This window comes from Gymnoscopelus braueri, assembly GCF_963280865.1.
Source record: "Gymnoscopelus braueri genome assembly, chromosome: 4".
In the NCBI taxonomy this organism is placed as follows: domain Eukaryota; kingdom Metazoa; phylum Chordata; class Actinopteri; order Myctophiformes; family Myctophidae; genus Gymnoscopelus; species Gymnoscopelus braueri.
The window spans coordinates 18,051,224-18,067,135 of NC_137605.1; the positions used below are offsets into that span (position 1 = coordinate 18,051,224).

The window sequence follows — 15,912 nt, forward strand, 5'->3', positions numbered from 1 at the left end:
GGGGTCGCTAGTGCAACGATAGGGACATAATTCCTCACTGGCAGCCCATACATGAACACTACACTGCCTGTTGTGTTTTGTTAAGAGTGCAGGGCCAAGCCCAGGGCACCACTACTTGAACCAAGTGATACCATCGCCTTCATTTTGAGAAGATTTCAACAAAGACGTTTTTTTATTTAGAGAGAACAAACAACGATTTATAACAGTACGGTTTTAACACAATATTTTTACTGCATGATTAAAAATCTGTCTGTATGCGCAAATCTAAGAAAATGCAAGTCTCACTTTAGAAAAGCAATACTTCTGGAGGGCCTGTACAAGGCTGTGCACGAGTGAGCACGTGTGTGTGTGTGTGTGTGAGTGAGACAGTAACCTGATGGGAAGAAGCCATGTTCTTGAAACAGCTGCATGACCAGAGCTCTCCTCTGGTCCAGAGTTCGTCTCAGGGAGGAGTAGGGGACCTTGTCGAACTCCAGTTCTCCCAGTATGTCCTCTCCATCTGTGCCTAGAGAACACACAGCATCACAGGGTTATCTCCTAATAGCATTGTGGGCCAGTTCTGATTTACTAGACAGAACTGTGAAGAGATAAAGAGTACACTATGGGGACGGATCTAGAGCCTGATGCAAACCCTTGATATTTAAGAGCCACTATGTTCCGAGATGTCGTCACTATGCCCGCTTTCATTTTCCCTTTACATTGGCTTGGTGAGAATTGACCTAGAGTCTAGACGTACCATTCAACCATACGTGGAGAAAAACAGGACGTAAAATTGCCTTGAGGGACCTTTAAAAAGAGAAGAGAGCATGGATACTTTCACAGCAAGGCCCTACTACCCACACACCCACGCTTACAGCATTTGCCATTTCCACTGTTGACGAGATGGTAAAATGTTCTAATTTTGGGATGATTTGTCAAAGATAGACATTGTAAGTGAAATGGCTGCACATGTCTATAACATAGTGTTTTTGTCACCTGGTCTGTCGAAGGTGAAGATGTCTCCCTCACACTTGGCGGCACTCTTAGGCGTGTTGGGTTCAGAACTGCAGCTGGATCGCCGTCTGCTTTTCCTCTTCGGAGACACCGGGTCCTCTGTGGACGAGTCCAGGTCTGGATACACACACAGGAAAAATAAACAATACTATAGCACACATCAATATTAACAGCTGTATTCATATAGGAATCATTATAATAGTAATTTGTAATAATAAAGGGAAATATTTGCATCGTGACTAAAGGTTGTTTTTGTTTGTTTCGTTTTGTAAAGCGACTTTGAGTACTCATAAAAGTGCTACATAAATTGTATGCATTAATATTATAATCAATGTGGATTTGTTTTTAATAACCAAAATACTTTACACTAGATCTTTAAGAAGTCCAAAAAACTAAATCCCCATGCGATCCAATACGTTGCACATTGACTGCCTTTGTACTGTGGTTGAGAATGTGGTAAATGAGCAGGTCTCATTGCTTTGCAGTAGAAACCAACAACAAAAATAGATTAGTATCTGCAGATATATCTGATGTCATTTTGGTCCTAAGATTATTGACATACGGGCACAAAAACCTCAGGTTGGTGTGGACAACTCACAGAACATGGATGCTAGTTACTGTCTGATTCGGCAGACAAATGTATTATATTACAGAGACGCTGCTATAGACCTGCTATGGATCCAGGGACCACAGCAAAATTAGTTAATATAGCATCAAAATCAGTGTAACCACTTTAACCCTATATACATACTTTGACTATTTGAAAATAGGCGATCTACAGCATGTCGAGCTTGCAGATCTGCCATTTTCACAAAAATCTTGAAAGAAATGTCACAAATCCGAAATATTTCAATGCAAATCGTCTCTTATGTCCCTGGCACAAAGCACTCTCAGCTGGGGGTCCGCGGCCAAATACTTACATTTTTACTTTAATTTCCAATGCATTTAGTTATACTTATGTTAACTTTATGAACTTAAATACAAATACATTGGACATAAAAAAAAGACAATAGAATTTTAATACTATAAGCTACTAATATAGACTGAAGTAATTAAAGCGGGTCATGTTTGCATGTTTGGAATTGTAAACAGCTGAAATCAATAATATATCAGTATTCCGATATCAACCTGCGGGCCGCATTAAGGGAAGTGGGGGCCGCATGTGGCCCCCGGGCCGCCAGTTGCCCATGTATGCCATAGAGTGTGTGTATAGTGACCTGTGGAGTTCTTCCTCTTCCTGCGGTAGCTGCCCAGGATGGCTCGTGGGGAGGTGGCCAGGCTCTGCAGGGTGGGGGAGGGCAGCACCTCCTCGGGCCTGAACTCTGGCAGCTCCGCAAACCGCTCCTCAAAGTACACTTCCGACAGCACCCTGTTGTCACACCAACACACAGCAATACCACATGTTATTTTATTTGATCCATCGGGAAAAAAACTCACAAATGATGAGTCTCCATTTCTATTACAGGGTTAAGTAATAATACTTTACTGTACAGCAAATATTTGGGTCAAGAAAAGGAGCTTTGGGACAATGAGTGAGTTTATAGGCCGACATACTGTGTAGAGATGCACAATTGAGTTTAGAGGCTGATAAACTGTAGAGATGCACGCAATTATGTAATTGTGCTGTTGCACCTTGCCCGTGTCTCTTCACGATTACACAAAGATTAATATACATTTAACCACCACATTGTACAACACAGGCTCACAGAAGCACAATAAACTCACAGGCCATTACATACCATTTGACCAAAGATATGGTACTGAAAAGCTCAATTAACAACAAACGCATTAAGAAAATGTTATTTTTTTTGTTTTTCTTCATCGCACTTTATAGTACTACATCAAGCAATACACAGTAATTGGGTAATGAGTGGTGATTGACTGTAATAGTCAGGCTTATAGTTCATTAGTGCCCTGTACAATGATTTATGAGCAGTGCTGGTCTGATTTGTGTATTTTTATTTTACTGTATATAATACTGGGCAATAATACTGTGTCACAATCACCCCTGCTGGGGGCCTTTAGAGCATTAAACACATCTCATATTAGGCATTGGCAGACAATAGGCTCACACAGAGTAATGTACTCACTTGTCAACCGAGTCAAAGGTCTTCTTCAGTGGTGGGGGACGCGCCTTGATCTTTTTGGGCGGGGGTGCGTCTTTGTCAGTCTGCGGGGGCGGCAGGGTGGGGTCAGTGGTGGAGGGCGGGGGCAAGGGAGACGAGGGAACGGACTCCTTCCATCCAGCCTAGGTGGATAAATACAGTATGTATATTTATAAGTATTCTTTAAACAGCAGATAGTTGAGGCAATTAACTCGTTTTTGCCCTTACTGGGCCATTCAATTTCTGTTAAGCGGTGTAAACATTTACATATTGTAAATATATACAATTCATTCATATTACTAATTCATCATTTAACTCTCTGCCTGCCAAAAACGTTTATAAACATTTTTGAGAATTAAGCTATTGCCTGCCAAAAACGTTTATAAACGTTTATTTTTTATTTTTGATCAAAAACAAAATAAAACATTTATAAATGTAGTCTTTACTTTTTTTGGTTTTTCCGTTCTTCACAAAGAACCAGGAGATAACATTTTCCAAAAAGTTTCTGCTCCATTCACTTCAATGTTAAAAAATAAACAGAGAAATAAATAACATTTTTCCTATGTTTTACCATGTAAACTGCTGGCAGTTTTTGAGTACTATTTTTGAAAAACCCTGGCAGTTTAAGAGTTAATCTAATTAATCATAATAAAAAAATGTAAAATTCTATTACACCAGACAATCTTTTCAAACAAATAAACAAACGGCTGAAAGTACTTTCTTAATGACTAGATAACAATAAAATTAACAGAATATTTAGAAGAAAATATTTGGCCAGGGGATGGAGCAATGTTTGCCCTTTGAACGGCAGCAGTGTTGACACGAGAAGGTTCATGTGGCGGGTTTGAACCTACAGTATATCGTTGCTGTCGGGCAGAAACCTATCTAACCTTTTGTGTTTTTCAGTAAATTAACGCCCTACTTGAACATACTACAGCGTCACACAAAAGCATCAAAAGTAGCAGATCCACAAGCTCGAAACGCGACGCAAAGCGACACATTGTTGAATTTGAATTCTGAAGGAGTAACAGTTTTGGAAGTATGAGGTTTCCACCCGACAGAGACGAATCACGATTATACATGGTGTACCATCGGTGCACCCTCTCACCTCTTTAGTGGCGGCCATGTCCCTGTTGCGCGTGTCGGATGGGTCCCCGACACCGGAGCCTTCCGGAGGCCTGTCGGAGGAGCTGGTGGGAGGCTCCTCGGCAGGGTGCATGGAGGGAGAGCCCGTCTGCCCCCCTGCCGGCTCGGGCTCAAAGGAGAAACGACTGTTGGCCTCCCGCTCTCGTTCCCGCTCTCGCTCCCTCTCTCTGTCCTTCTCCCTGTCTCTCTCCTTCCCGCGGCCCCCTCCTTCGTAGCTGCCGACGGGGATGTTGGCCACCGTCGCTTTGACCTTCTGCGGGGTCCTGACAGGATGCTGAGGGAGTTTGGGGGTGCCCGGTGCACTGCCTGTAAAAGAAAGAAAAAGTGCATTCATAATAACAGTTGACATATTTAAAAAGGTAAATACCATGTAGAGATTTCATTTACAACGAACACAACCCCCCCTCATTCTCAGTACACAATAATGTTGCATAATGTGCCCTGAAAAATCTAACACTTAAACACTGTCCAAGTGATATATTTTAAAAGATTTTGTGCTAGGGGCCTCCATAAGAGAAGATTTTTGTTGCTATACTAGATTTAGAACAGAATTCTATCAATATTGTGGGGGGAAGATAACAGTGGAGAGAGTGAAATCACAATCTGAATAGTCATTCTTATACATTCTCTCATTGGGATAACTTACAGCCGGTGAAATAATAATAATTAACCACTTTCAACCTTGCTTCCATAATTTGGGCATTTAATTGGGAAAATGTTAGATTATAAACATTTTCAGAATCTTTCAAAAACAGCAGGTCTATAAGCTTCTAATGTATTCTCAGTATTTTTGAACACCTTTTTAAGTATAAAATAGGGCTGAAGTGGTTAAACTGTTCCTCATTTTGCTGGATGTGCCCTGGAACCCCCTCAAGGAGACCTGCCGGTCCCCGGACGCCCACTTTGGAGCCAAAGCTTGTAACTCATTCACTGCCACTGACGTAAAAAACGTAATTTTTCCCGTTTACCAATCCTGCCACTGACGTAAAAAACGTAATTTTCTTTTTTTTCTTTTCTTTTTTTTTCAAATTTGACCCAAAGACCAAGGAGATATGATTGTTTAAAGATCTAGACTCCCATCCACTTCCTTGTTAACTTAAAACTTAAAAATTCTGTATCTCGGCTCCTGAGTACTTTTTTTTTTCAATGAAAAAATCTCTGGCAGTGGGCAAACGCGGCCAGCAATAATTGTGGCAGTGAATGAGTTAAAAAGAGCACCCTGCCCTCGCTCACCGGTCGTGTGGATGGATGGAGTCGGGCTGCAGGGCCTCATGGAGACGGTCAGCCCTGTGCTGCTCTTACTGGACGCCTGCCTCTCCACGTGGGCCAGGTGCTCCGTCTGCCACTCGGCGGCGGCCCGGTCCGTGAGCGTGTGTGTGTGCGTGATGGTGGTGGTGGGGACCAGCGTGTGTTTGGGGAGGATGTGGCCGGAGCCCACGGTGGAGTAGGACGAGGGGCTGGAGACGGAGTACACGCCGCTGGCGGTCACGGAGACCAGCCCCGTCGCCATGGAGATGCCGGGCGAAGGGGGCGGGTGGTAGATGGCGGTGAGGATTTGGCCCCCGGGCGCGGAGAGCGCGGCGGAGGGCTGGGGGGACCGGGCTGGGGCGAGGAGTGGTGGCTGACCTGAACACAAATCACAACCACAGCATTCATTAGATGGACATTTAGATCAGCGATACGATATCTAGCCCATTAAGACCTGAGGCCGCTTCTTAACATTTTCCAAATCCTAACAGTTTTCTGGAAAAAACATATTAAAAAATCATTTTCACGATTTTTCAAAAAAAGCAGATCTACAAGCTCATAGCGCGGCACTCGGTGCCGCGCTATGAGCTTGTATATCTGCTATTTTTGAATAGCCAAAGAAATCTAAAGTGACCAGGTCTTAATGGGCTAGCAGACAGGGAGTCGGTTCCATTCCAACAGTGTTTTGGTTGGATTCTGAAACACTGGTTGCTAATGTCCAAAGCGTTCGCAGCCCACCCATCTGACCACTTAACACGCCAGCCGTGGTCAGACGGGTGGGCCGCGTGCGTTTTCAGAGCATGTTTATTTTAATAAAGCTTGTTTGTTTTACAGCTTGGCTCAATGGAAACAACGTGGTATACTCTAAGTTCTTATTTATTGGCATCACTATGAAAACACATTTTTTCAAGGCTTGAAAAAAATGTAGAATGTAATTTTTTTTATATTAATGTTATATTATCATTCAAATCTTAGTGGTTGTGCCAATTATTTGGCAAACCACACAGAGGTTGGGAATCATTGTTCTACATAGTTTCTATCAGTTCTATTCAAACAGTGTCTTTCAGTTGATGCACCGACCTGTGATCAGTGGTTGCACCAGGGTCTGTGTGGGAGGTGCGATGGCGGTGAAGCCCAGAGTTGCCAAGGGCGACGGGACGTACGCGGACCCTGGCGCTGACAGAGCGTGCTGGGTGGGAGGGGGGCCTGTCGTCGTGGAGACCAGTGTGGACGGGACCCCTGGTGTGGACTGGACATAAGTGATCCTGGACAGAAAGATAGCTCATGTTACCAACTCTCCATCATGTATTCTACCACCCCCACATATTTCACACACATATGTGATCCAGAACAGGTTTAAGTTAACCACTTAAACACTCTCTAGACTTCGTAAAACGGACCTGACTTGCAACTGTACTACCAAATCTCTTCGACAAAAATAGCCGATCTTGTAGATTGGCTATTTTTGGCAAAGCTTCCCCCCAGAATAGGGATGCTGGGGTTCAAGTGGTTAAATGAGATCTGGAAAACGATTCCATCAACCTGAGAAAGCAATTTTATAGCTCTGATCCTCTACTTTCATATGAAAAGAAACAAACAAACAAAAAACATCTTTATTACTGTGTTCGGCCAGAGCCCACAGTACTCTGTGTGTGTGGCACAGAGTGTGTGGTTGGTGTGTTATTGTATGCAGTCGCATTTAATGGCATTGCAGTGAAGCCCGGGGCCAATTTTCAAGATTCCACTCTCAACACAAAAAGGAGAGAGAGAGAGAGGAACAGGAGGAGGAGAGAAACGCAGCCAAACGGTGACACAGAGGAAAGGGGAGATGACATTTCAGTAATGGGAAATGTCAAATGAGCTGCGGCACTGGTGACAGGAAGCGGCGAGGGACAATAATGAACCAGAATGAGGGGTGTAAGAGAGAAGAGAGACACACACACACACAGAATGCTGCAGTGGGGGTCAGTGGGTGAGCACGACTAGCCGTGTGTGTGTGTGTGTGTGTGTGTGTGTGTGTGTGTGTGTGTGTGTGTGTGTGTGTGTGTGTGTGTGTGTGTGCAGTAGTTGTGATGTAATGCATGAGAGAAAGAGAGAGAGTGTGTGTGTGTGTGTGTGTGTGTGTGTGTGTGTGTGTGTGTGTGTGTGTGCGTGTGATATACAGTGTACAGAGGGTGCATTTCTTGTGATGCATGTGTGTTGGGAGCTGAGAGGTGGTATGTGGGCAGTATGACTAACACTAAACACCCACAACACTGGGCTGCTTCCCTTCTCTCTGCACCAGCAGCCACTACTCTGGACCTGGGACATTTTCAGGCACTTCAGCGACATTTGCTGCAGCAGTTTTGGCTGGATTTTTAACCCATTAAGACCTGAGGCCGATTCTACAAAATGCCTTCTAAATCACTTTTTCGTGCCAAGGAACCCCAATATGATATATATTGGCCACAGACCGCCCCATCTGAAAATGTTTTGTGCCAGGGACCCCCAGAAGAGAAGAATTGTGTAAAAACAAATGCAAAATTATTCAAACTTTTTCAAGATTTTGTTTTTTTTATGTTCAAAATATCAGATGTACAAGCTGTCAGCTTGTACTGTATATGTCTGATATTTTTGAATAGCCAACGCTAAAATCTAAAACAACACGGATGCTTTCCCAGTTTTAATGGGTTAATTCGAAGACAAATACCTAAATTAGAAAGAAATGTGAGCAAATGCAAGTAAGTAAGTAAGAGTGTGTGTGTGTGTGTGTGTGTGTGTGTGTGTGTGTGGTATTACAGTCAGTCTATGCAAAAGAAATGCACAGGGTAAAGCCAAGCAAAACGCATTAGTGAGTAAAAGAAAGACAATAAAGTCCTGTGGATGAAAGCGCACATTTCTACTGGATAACAGGCCCGACGGAAAGCGTATGAATGACTTAGAACGACGCTGACAATGATGGATTGCACTGCTGAGACCTGAGGTATCCCACTGTGAGATGAATGAGTTATATTTATACATGTACTGATGCTGTGTGTGTGTGAGTGTGTGTGTGTGTGCGTGTGTATGTGTGTCACCTGGTGGGTGCAGGGGGCAGCAGCATGGCCTGTGAGGGGGCCGTCGCAGGGGCTACGACCGCCGCTGTTCCCACGGTGACGGGGTAGGGGCTGGTGGGGTGCACCGCCCCTCCCTGAAGCAGCTGGGATTGGACGACAGGCATGGGAGCTATCTGGATGATCTGGAGACACAGAACACAAAACATCCAATCATTGTTATTGTTATGATCCCATAAGAAAATGTTCCAACGTGAAAAAAAATACACAGGCCACTTCTGTGTTAACCACTTAAACCCTAGTGCCCCATATAAGGGAACATTCGCCAGAAATAGCAGCTCTACAAGCTCACAATGCGTCGATCTGGTATTTCTGGCGAAGAGGTTCGGTGCAGAAGGAAACAAGAGCAGACCAAGTACAGAGCCAACTCGGGTCCGTTTTACTAAGTACAGAGGGTTTAAGTTGCCAATAACAAATTTGTCCTTGAATGCATTTTGTGTTTTGTGAGCTTCTACTGAAAAGTATCAAGTTAATATAATGAAACATTGTCAGCATGGATGACAGGCAAGGCAGCTATCTAAATATAGATTCTCTGGAGGGAGAGAGAGTGAGAAAGAGAGAGAAACAAGGCACAAAGTAACAACGTTGCTTTTGTCATATAATAGTGGTCAGCAACCTTTATGTTGTCATGAGACTGCTATATTTATTGGCCAGGGTAGAAAAAAAGTAAAAAAATAAAACAATTATACTATGATATAATAAACTAGTCCACACCCGCATTTCCACCCACCGCCTATCAGGATATGGGACCAAGACTGTGACTAAAGAGCCCATAGCTTGCAGGGACCGCAGCCCAAATTCAGCACAAACATGGGGATGAATGCATCCTACTATTCCCGCCACAAAAATGTGGAAGGCCCTACCACCAGCCATCAAAGTTTGCGACTCCCTATCTGTACCTGTCGCAAATTGTTACAAGACCTAGATAATTCTAACTTGCCACGCCCCATTTTCTGAAAAACCTGCAGATCCCATAGCCTGTGGTGAAAATGCTAATAAAGCTTACATTTGGGGAAAATAAACTCCCTGCATATGCCAATGGTCAATGCCCATGTGCAAGCTCAGATTGATTGGACAACACACTAATGAGAAAAATGGATGAGGACGGACAGATTGACAGAGTTTAGGTCATGTAATAGTAGGACAATAAATAAATACATCTCTAAAATAACATAGAAAGAAAGTGAATATACGAGTATCTTTGAGAATGGTGTGACTGACCTTGCTTCCTGCCTGACCTCCATTCTGGACAGGAAGTGGCGAAGCCACGATGGGGAACTGCTGGGCTGGGGCTGATGGTGCAGTCCTAACTGTTGCCATGGGAACCAGCATTTTGCCCTGCAGTACCGGGGACTGTGTGTGTACTGAGGCACAGAGAGAGAGGGGGGAGAGAGAGAGAGTGAGAGAGAGAGACAGAGAGAGGGGGCTATTGTTAACACTAAACATTGTCTTTCAAGTGTTTCACTGTTTATTTGTTGTTATTGGGGTTATTTACAATACATTTGCACATATGTGGATTTACACATCCTAACTATCAGGAGCAGTGGATACCATTCAATATTGTCTGGTATTATTCCTCTCATAGTGAAGCTAAAAGCAGATTAAACTTCATATTGTTCTTTCCATGTTCTGATTAAAGGGATACTTCACTTTAGGGCCGGGGACACATTTAAAAAAAATATTAAAAATAAATGAAAAAAGTTATGGAAAATTCATGGCCCCCTCACGCATTAGAGTGTCCTACTAATGTGTGAGGGGGCCATGAATTTTCCATAACTTTTTTCATTTATTTTTAATATTTTTTTTAAATGTGTCCCCGGCCCGAAAGTGAAGTATCCCTTTAAGCATGTAAAAGTGCTCACCTCTGGCTCCTGGGTGGACAACGCCCACTGTTGGATTGGTGGCATATCCTGCTAGCGAGCCTGATCCCACCTGCTTCCCATTGGCCAGGGACATGTGCGTGGGCGGAGCCGTGGGCAGGTTGAAGACACTGGTTGGCTGGCAGAGCTGCTGGGGGGGGCTCTTGGGGTTTGTGCTGGTGGGTAGGGTGGGCAGGATGTACTGGACCTGTGTCACGGCCTTACCCCCCCCAGGGTGCGCCAGGGCGTGGGCCGGGAGGAACTGGGGCTGGAGCAGGGACAGCGGCAGGGGCCCGTTGGTGTAGCTGTGGGCCGGGAGCGGGCCGGTGGGATGGGCCTGTGGCTGAGAGGGCGGGCTTATGAGCTGGACAGCGGGTTGGGCGGGGAACGCCCCTCCCAACACCAGATTGGTCACTACTCCTCCGGGGCCCGCCCCGCCACCCATGGGACTCGGGGAGTACGACGAGGAGTAGTACCCGCCCCCTGGGACCACCGCCCCGCTGCCCGCCCCGGAGCCGACCAGAAGCTGCGCGTGCTGCAGCGGGGTCAGGGGCTTCCTGTCCGGCGGGTGCGGGCTGGACGAGGTGCCTCCGTCGCGGGGTTTACTGGCGATGGGGACGGGCGTGCTGATCACCGGCCGCACCACGTTGGTCACCACCGTGGAGGCCACCCTCACCGCGCCCATGCCCAGGACGGGGTTCAGGCCCAGGGCGGCGGCCGAGCTGGAGATGACCGACTGGCCCGAGGAGGAGAGCGAAAGAGAGAGGGAGGCCACTCCTCCTACTCCACCACCTCCTCCATCTCCCCCAAAGCCGTCCCTACCTTCTCCCTCACCTCCGCCCTTCCTCCGACGCTCAAGGAACCCTCCTCCTCCTCCTCCACCACCACCTCCTCCTCTCCCTTCATCGTAGCGCTTGCCGGTGGTGTAAGAGGAGAGAGAGACGCTCCTGCCGTGAGGGGTGGGGTGGGAGGAGGACGAGGAGGAACGGATGACAGGAGCAAAGACTCGCTGGAAAAGATAGAAGAAACAGAATTACAATAATTACATTTGTAGCTCATGGTTTCCTCCAGAGTATGTTATATAGAATAAGCTTCAATTCATTCATCTACGATATTACAAATTAACAGGACTGAAAGGCCCCACATTCCTGTTAATCCGTGAAGTACAACATGAGGCAAGTACCAGTATATTTAGCAGAGAGCGAAACTTAATTTGAAAGTAGATCCTGAATACAGAGACCAATTTAGACTTTCACAATGACTTTTCAGACCATAATGGATCTCAAAACACAGGTGGCGGACCGGTGTAACAACACGAGACAGGAGCAATGCATGAGGAAAAGGTTGTGTGGTACCTTGCGGCCGCCCTCGTCCCCAGAGCCGTTCTCGCTGTCACTGTCAGTCACTCTCTCCTTACACTTCAGGTCTATGGAGCTGCTGGGAAAGGCATCGTCTGTGGAAGGACAGTCACAGACATCCTGATACATCTACAGTGACTAGTGCTTTTTTCAAATATCTGTGCCCAAGGTAAACCTGTGGGGAAGCCAAAATCTCAAGGCACAACTGTAGGCTCATAGTGAAAATAGCCTATGTACAAGCTCATGTGTCCCATTGCAAGCTTGTAGATATTAAAAGAAATTAAGAATATAACTGAAGAGAGTGTGGATAATCTTTGTATGTATCCTCAAGAATCTGCACCCAGTTAACCCATTAAGACCTGGAACTGTGTCATTTTTAGATTTGAGCTAAAAAGCATTATTTTACACTTTGGGCTATTCAAAAATAGCAGATATACAAGCTCATAGCGTGGCACCGAGTGCCGCGCTACGAGCTTGTAGATAGCTATTTCTGAAAAATCGTGAAAATGTGTGCAAATCTTTGAATATATATATTTTTAAAGCGAACATTTTTTACTCAAATCTTTGCTTCTGGGGGTCCCTGGAACAAGATATTTTGACTGGGGTCTGCGGCCAAATAGCCTACATATAATTTTGGGGGTCCTTGACATGAAAAAGATTGAGCACCACTGATATAGAAACATACGTTTTTCAGAAAACTGTTGGGATTTAGGAGACATGTAGAATCGGCTTCAGGTCTCAATGGGTTAAACCATAAGAGACTATTCCTCAAGACTGCCCTTGAGTAAAAGACGCCTTTTCCTGACGTTATTGATCCGGTAGGAGAGTTGCAGCTAAAGCTTGTAGATATGCCATTTCCGCTATTTTTGGAAAATCTATTAAACTAATTTAAAAAAAAACATAATAATTTGTTCCTATAATGACAAACCCAAAATTGTTGCTACTTTTTATGCTCTTGTGTGACGCTGTAGTATGATCAAGTAGGGCGTTAATTTACGAAAAAAACTTAAAATATAAAAATATGGAGATAAGAGGTTTCTGCCCGACGACAGCGATATGATGCTGAGTTTATGAAGGGAATTTTGAAAACGCACAAAAAAAAAAGATAAAAAAAGCTAAGATACAACTGAAGCAAGTCTTTACCAATGACATCGTCATCTCCCTCCTCTTCGCAGATGACCATGCGCTCCTCATCGCTGGTCATGTCCTCACTGACCCCCCGCTGGGACCGAGACAGGGGCGGGGCGGCGCGACCGGCAAACTGTCCCCCTCCATCCCCACACATCTGAGGAAACGATGCACAATGGAACATTATAGACTAGGATTATAGACTGTGGAGAGAACTTAGAAGTTCAAAACGGTATAGTTGTCCTAAATTCTTAAATAGATATTTTATTGCAGATGTTATGAGCTACCATATAATCTTATACGTCTGTGAAAGAAAAGTCAGCATACTGCATTCCTTTGTCTGTTTCAAAACACTTTCTGAAGACATCTCACTGGCAGGATGTGTGGAATAAAACTTTTTGTACACTTAACACATTAACTGCCAAGACCGTAGTCCTACGGGCCGTTAAATCCAACTGTTAAGCGCCGAGACCGTAGCCCTACGGGCTGCGGTCTTTTCGCGCATGCGCGGTCCGGGTGCACTTTCGGAATTTTTTTGATCCACTTCCGTTTCCGGTTTGATGACAGGAAATAGAATTATTTGGGATCCGGTTTTGACGAGCACGCCCGCTCCCATTCTACAGACGAAACTGAAACTCAATTCTCTTCCTGTAGTTTTTTCTCCTCGCATTTCACTGTTTAACGTAATCCGCTCTAACTCAAACATGGATGCCCCGTTTGACACGTGGTTTTCACTGGGAGATACAGGGAGATCGCGCGGATGTAAACAGACCGTGTAGCGCTCAATCTTAAGGATTTTAACAAGATCTATGGCGACATGAAAAAAACAAAAAAACAACAAAAACACCTTGGCACTGGTGAGTACATTATGAGATTAGCCCTTGGCAGTGGATGTGTTAACCCATTGAGACCTGGAACTGTCTCATTTTTAGATTTGAGCTAAAAAGCATTATTTTACACTTTGGGCTATTAAAAAATAGCAGATCTACAAGCTCATAGCGCGGCACCGAGTGCCACGCTACGAGCTTGTAGATCTGCTATTTTTGAAAATTCGTGAAAATTCGTGAAGATCTTTGAAAATATATATTTTTAAAGCGAACATTTTTAACTCAAATCTTTGCTTCTGGGGGGTCCCTGGAACAAAATATTTTGATGGGGGTCCGCGGCCAAATACATATCATTTTGGGGGTCCTTGACATGAAAAAGTTTGAGGACCACTGATATAGAAACATACGTTTTTCAGAAAACTGTTGAGATTTAGGAGACATGTAGAATCGGCTTCAGGTCTCAATGGGTTAACAAGATATGTAATTCCTTTTAAAGATTTATTTTAGCCATTTGTATGCTTTATTTCAGATAAGATACAGTGAGAGACAAAGACAAGAAAGGCGAGAGAGAGAGAGAATATTATCGGGATAAATCAAAATATGCTTAAAACTCTTAAAATGCCACTTTTGAAAACCACTTGCTACCTAGCATCTATATTCTAGGGGGAACATTAGCCATGAATATTTTTTGGCAAAGAGATTTGGTGTCAACACACAAAAAAGCTGTCCAAGTACAGAGCACCTGTCGCAAATTGCAGGTGTTATAACAGTGTTATTTTTGTCAGAATTGTTTATCGTGATAAACAATAATAACGATTATCAACCCATCCCTAGCTGGCTATGTCCCAACATATGGACTCGTTTGCACCGACAGTTAGGCCTGTCACAATTATTACATAATCGCCTAATCGCAATAATTTGAGATTATCGCAATTCTTTTTTGCATAATCATCACAATAATTTCAATGTAGAAAATTTACATTTCGTACAAAAATAGTGGAAATAGCAGATCTACAAGCTCCACTATAAATGTTGTATTGAAAGCATAAAGTTATTAAATATTTATGTTATTTGTTAAATCTACCCTGTGCAACTTTTTGTTTTTACAAAGCCAAAAAGCCAAACGGCAAATGCACAAATGTCATTTGTATTCATAATGTTCCAGAGTTCAACGAAAGAAACAATTAAATGAATCGCCAAGTAAAATGTCATAATCGTGACAGGTAGGGCCCACAGTGTTGAGTGGGTCAATCAGTGGAGCTACATGAAAATATGAAGTACACAAACCCTCCCTGTGGCACTTAGGCAGCCTTAACCGGCTTATGCAAACAGGGCAAAATAAACCACTGCAAGGATTATGTAGTCATGGATACCAGACTCTTATCAGTAGTGGAGAATACAAGCTTTAATCTTTTCTGTTTTCAAACCGCTGTCTCTCTCATTCACCCCATCTATCTGTCATTATGTTATTGCTTTATGTTCAATTATTATAAGGTACTGTTTTTTTGTGTTATATCTGCTTCTGAGAAGACACTCCAGGAGTCAGTTAGAGCTATACAGCACTGTCTTTATGATGGTAAATGCATTAATTGAAAACGCCTTGTACAATTAATGCACATTCTCTGGCATCCCTGTTGTGTTTTGCTGCGGCGAAAACATAAATGAACCATCGCACCAATGTATCTAACTGAGCCATGAATTTTGTGAACTGCTACACCACTATGATTAACCTATATGTGGTACTAAAAGGAACCAGTGTCTTCTTACCTGTGCCAGCTCTGCCAGGGCCTGCGTGTTGCCCCTGTCGCCGCGCTCCAGGCTGTGCATGGCACTCTGGGAGAAAGCTCGCGGACGGGACGGCTGCACCACATGGCCCTCCCCTGCACTCCGTTCAGACACGCCCACCAGTCCTGGCCCCACTCCCTTCAGCTCAACTGAATGGGGCTCTGTCAGAAGAACACAGGTATGACAGAAGATTGAGGAGGATTTTTCCCCCCCAAGTCCTAACATGGACATCTGTGAAAACTGTTTTTTCCTGCAGCACGTGTGTGTGTGTGTGTGTGTGTGTGTGTGTGTGTGTGTGTGTGTGTGTGTTTACTGAAACTAGACCTGGCAACAGTGAAACTAACCTGTGTTTATTGGCAGGTGCTTGTGAG

General features: G+C 44.2%; 1 protein-coding gene across 1 annotated transcript in view; it reads right to left on the reverse strand.

Moving 5' to 3' along the window:
* The window catches only part of cicb (capicua transcriptional repressor b), a 59,640-nt gene that overhangs the window by 3,510 nt on the left and 40,218 nt on the right, over positions 1-15,912 (reverse strand). The window contains exons 8-20 of the mRNA XM_080425627.1: positions 15,524-15,702; positions 12,945-13,086; positions 11,799-11,896; positions 10,447-11,452; positions 9,806-9,948; positions 8,549-8,709; positions 6,573-6,757; positions 5,478-5,870; positions 4,207-4,550; positions 3,084-3,241; positions 2,211-2,362; positions 976-1,110; positions 374-505 (exon numbers count right to left, since the gene is read on the reverse strand). Coding sequence (XP_080281753.1) covers positions 374-505; positions 976-1,110; positions 2,211-2,362; positions 3,084-3,241; positions 4,207-4,550; positions 5,478-5,870; positions 6,573-6,757; positions 8,549-8,709; positions 9,806-9,948; positions 10,447-11,452; positions 11,799-11,896; positions 12,945-13,086; positions 15,524-15,702 — 3,228 coding nt within the window. The remainder of the gene's footprint in view (positions 1-373; positions 506-975; positions 1,111-2,210; positions 2,363-3,083; positions 3,242-4,206; positions 4,551-5,477; positions 5,871-6,572; positions 6,758-8,548; positions 8,710-9,805; positions 9,949-10,446; positions 11,453-11,798; positions 11,897-12,944; positions 13,087-15,523; positions 15,703-15,912) is intronic.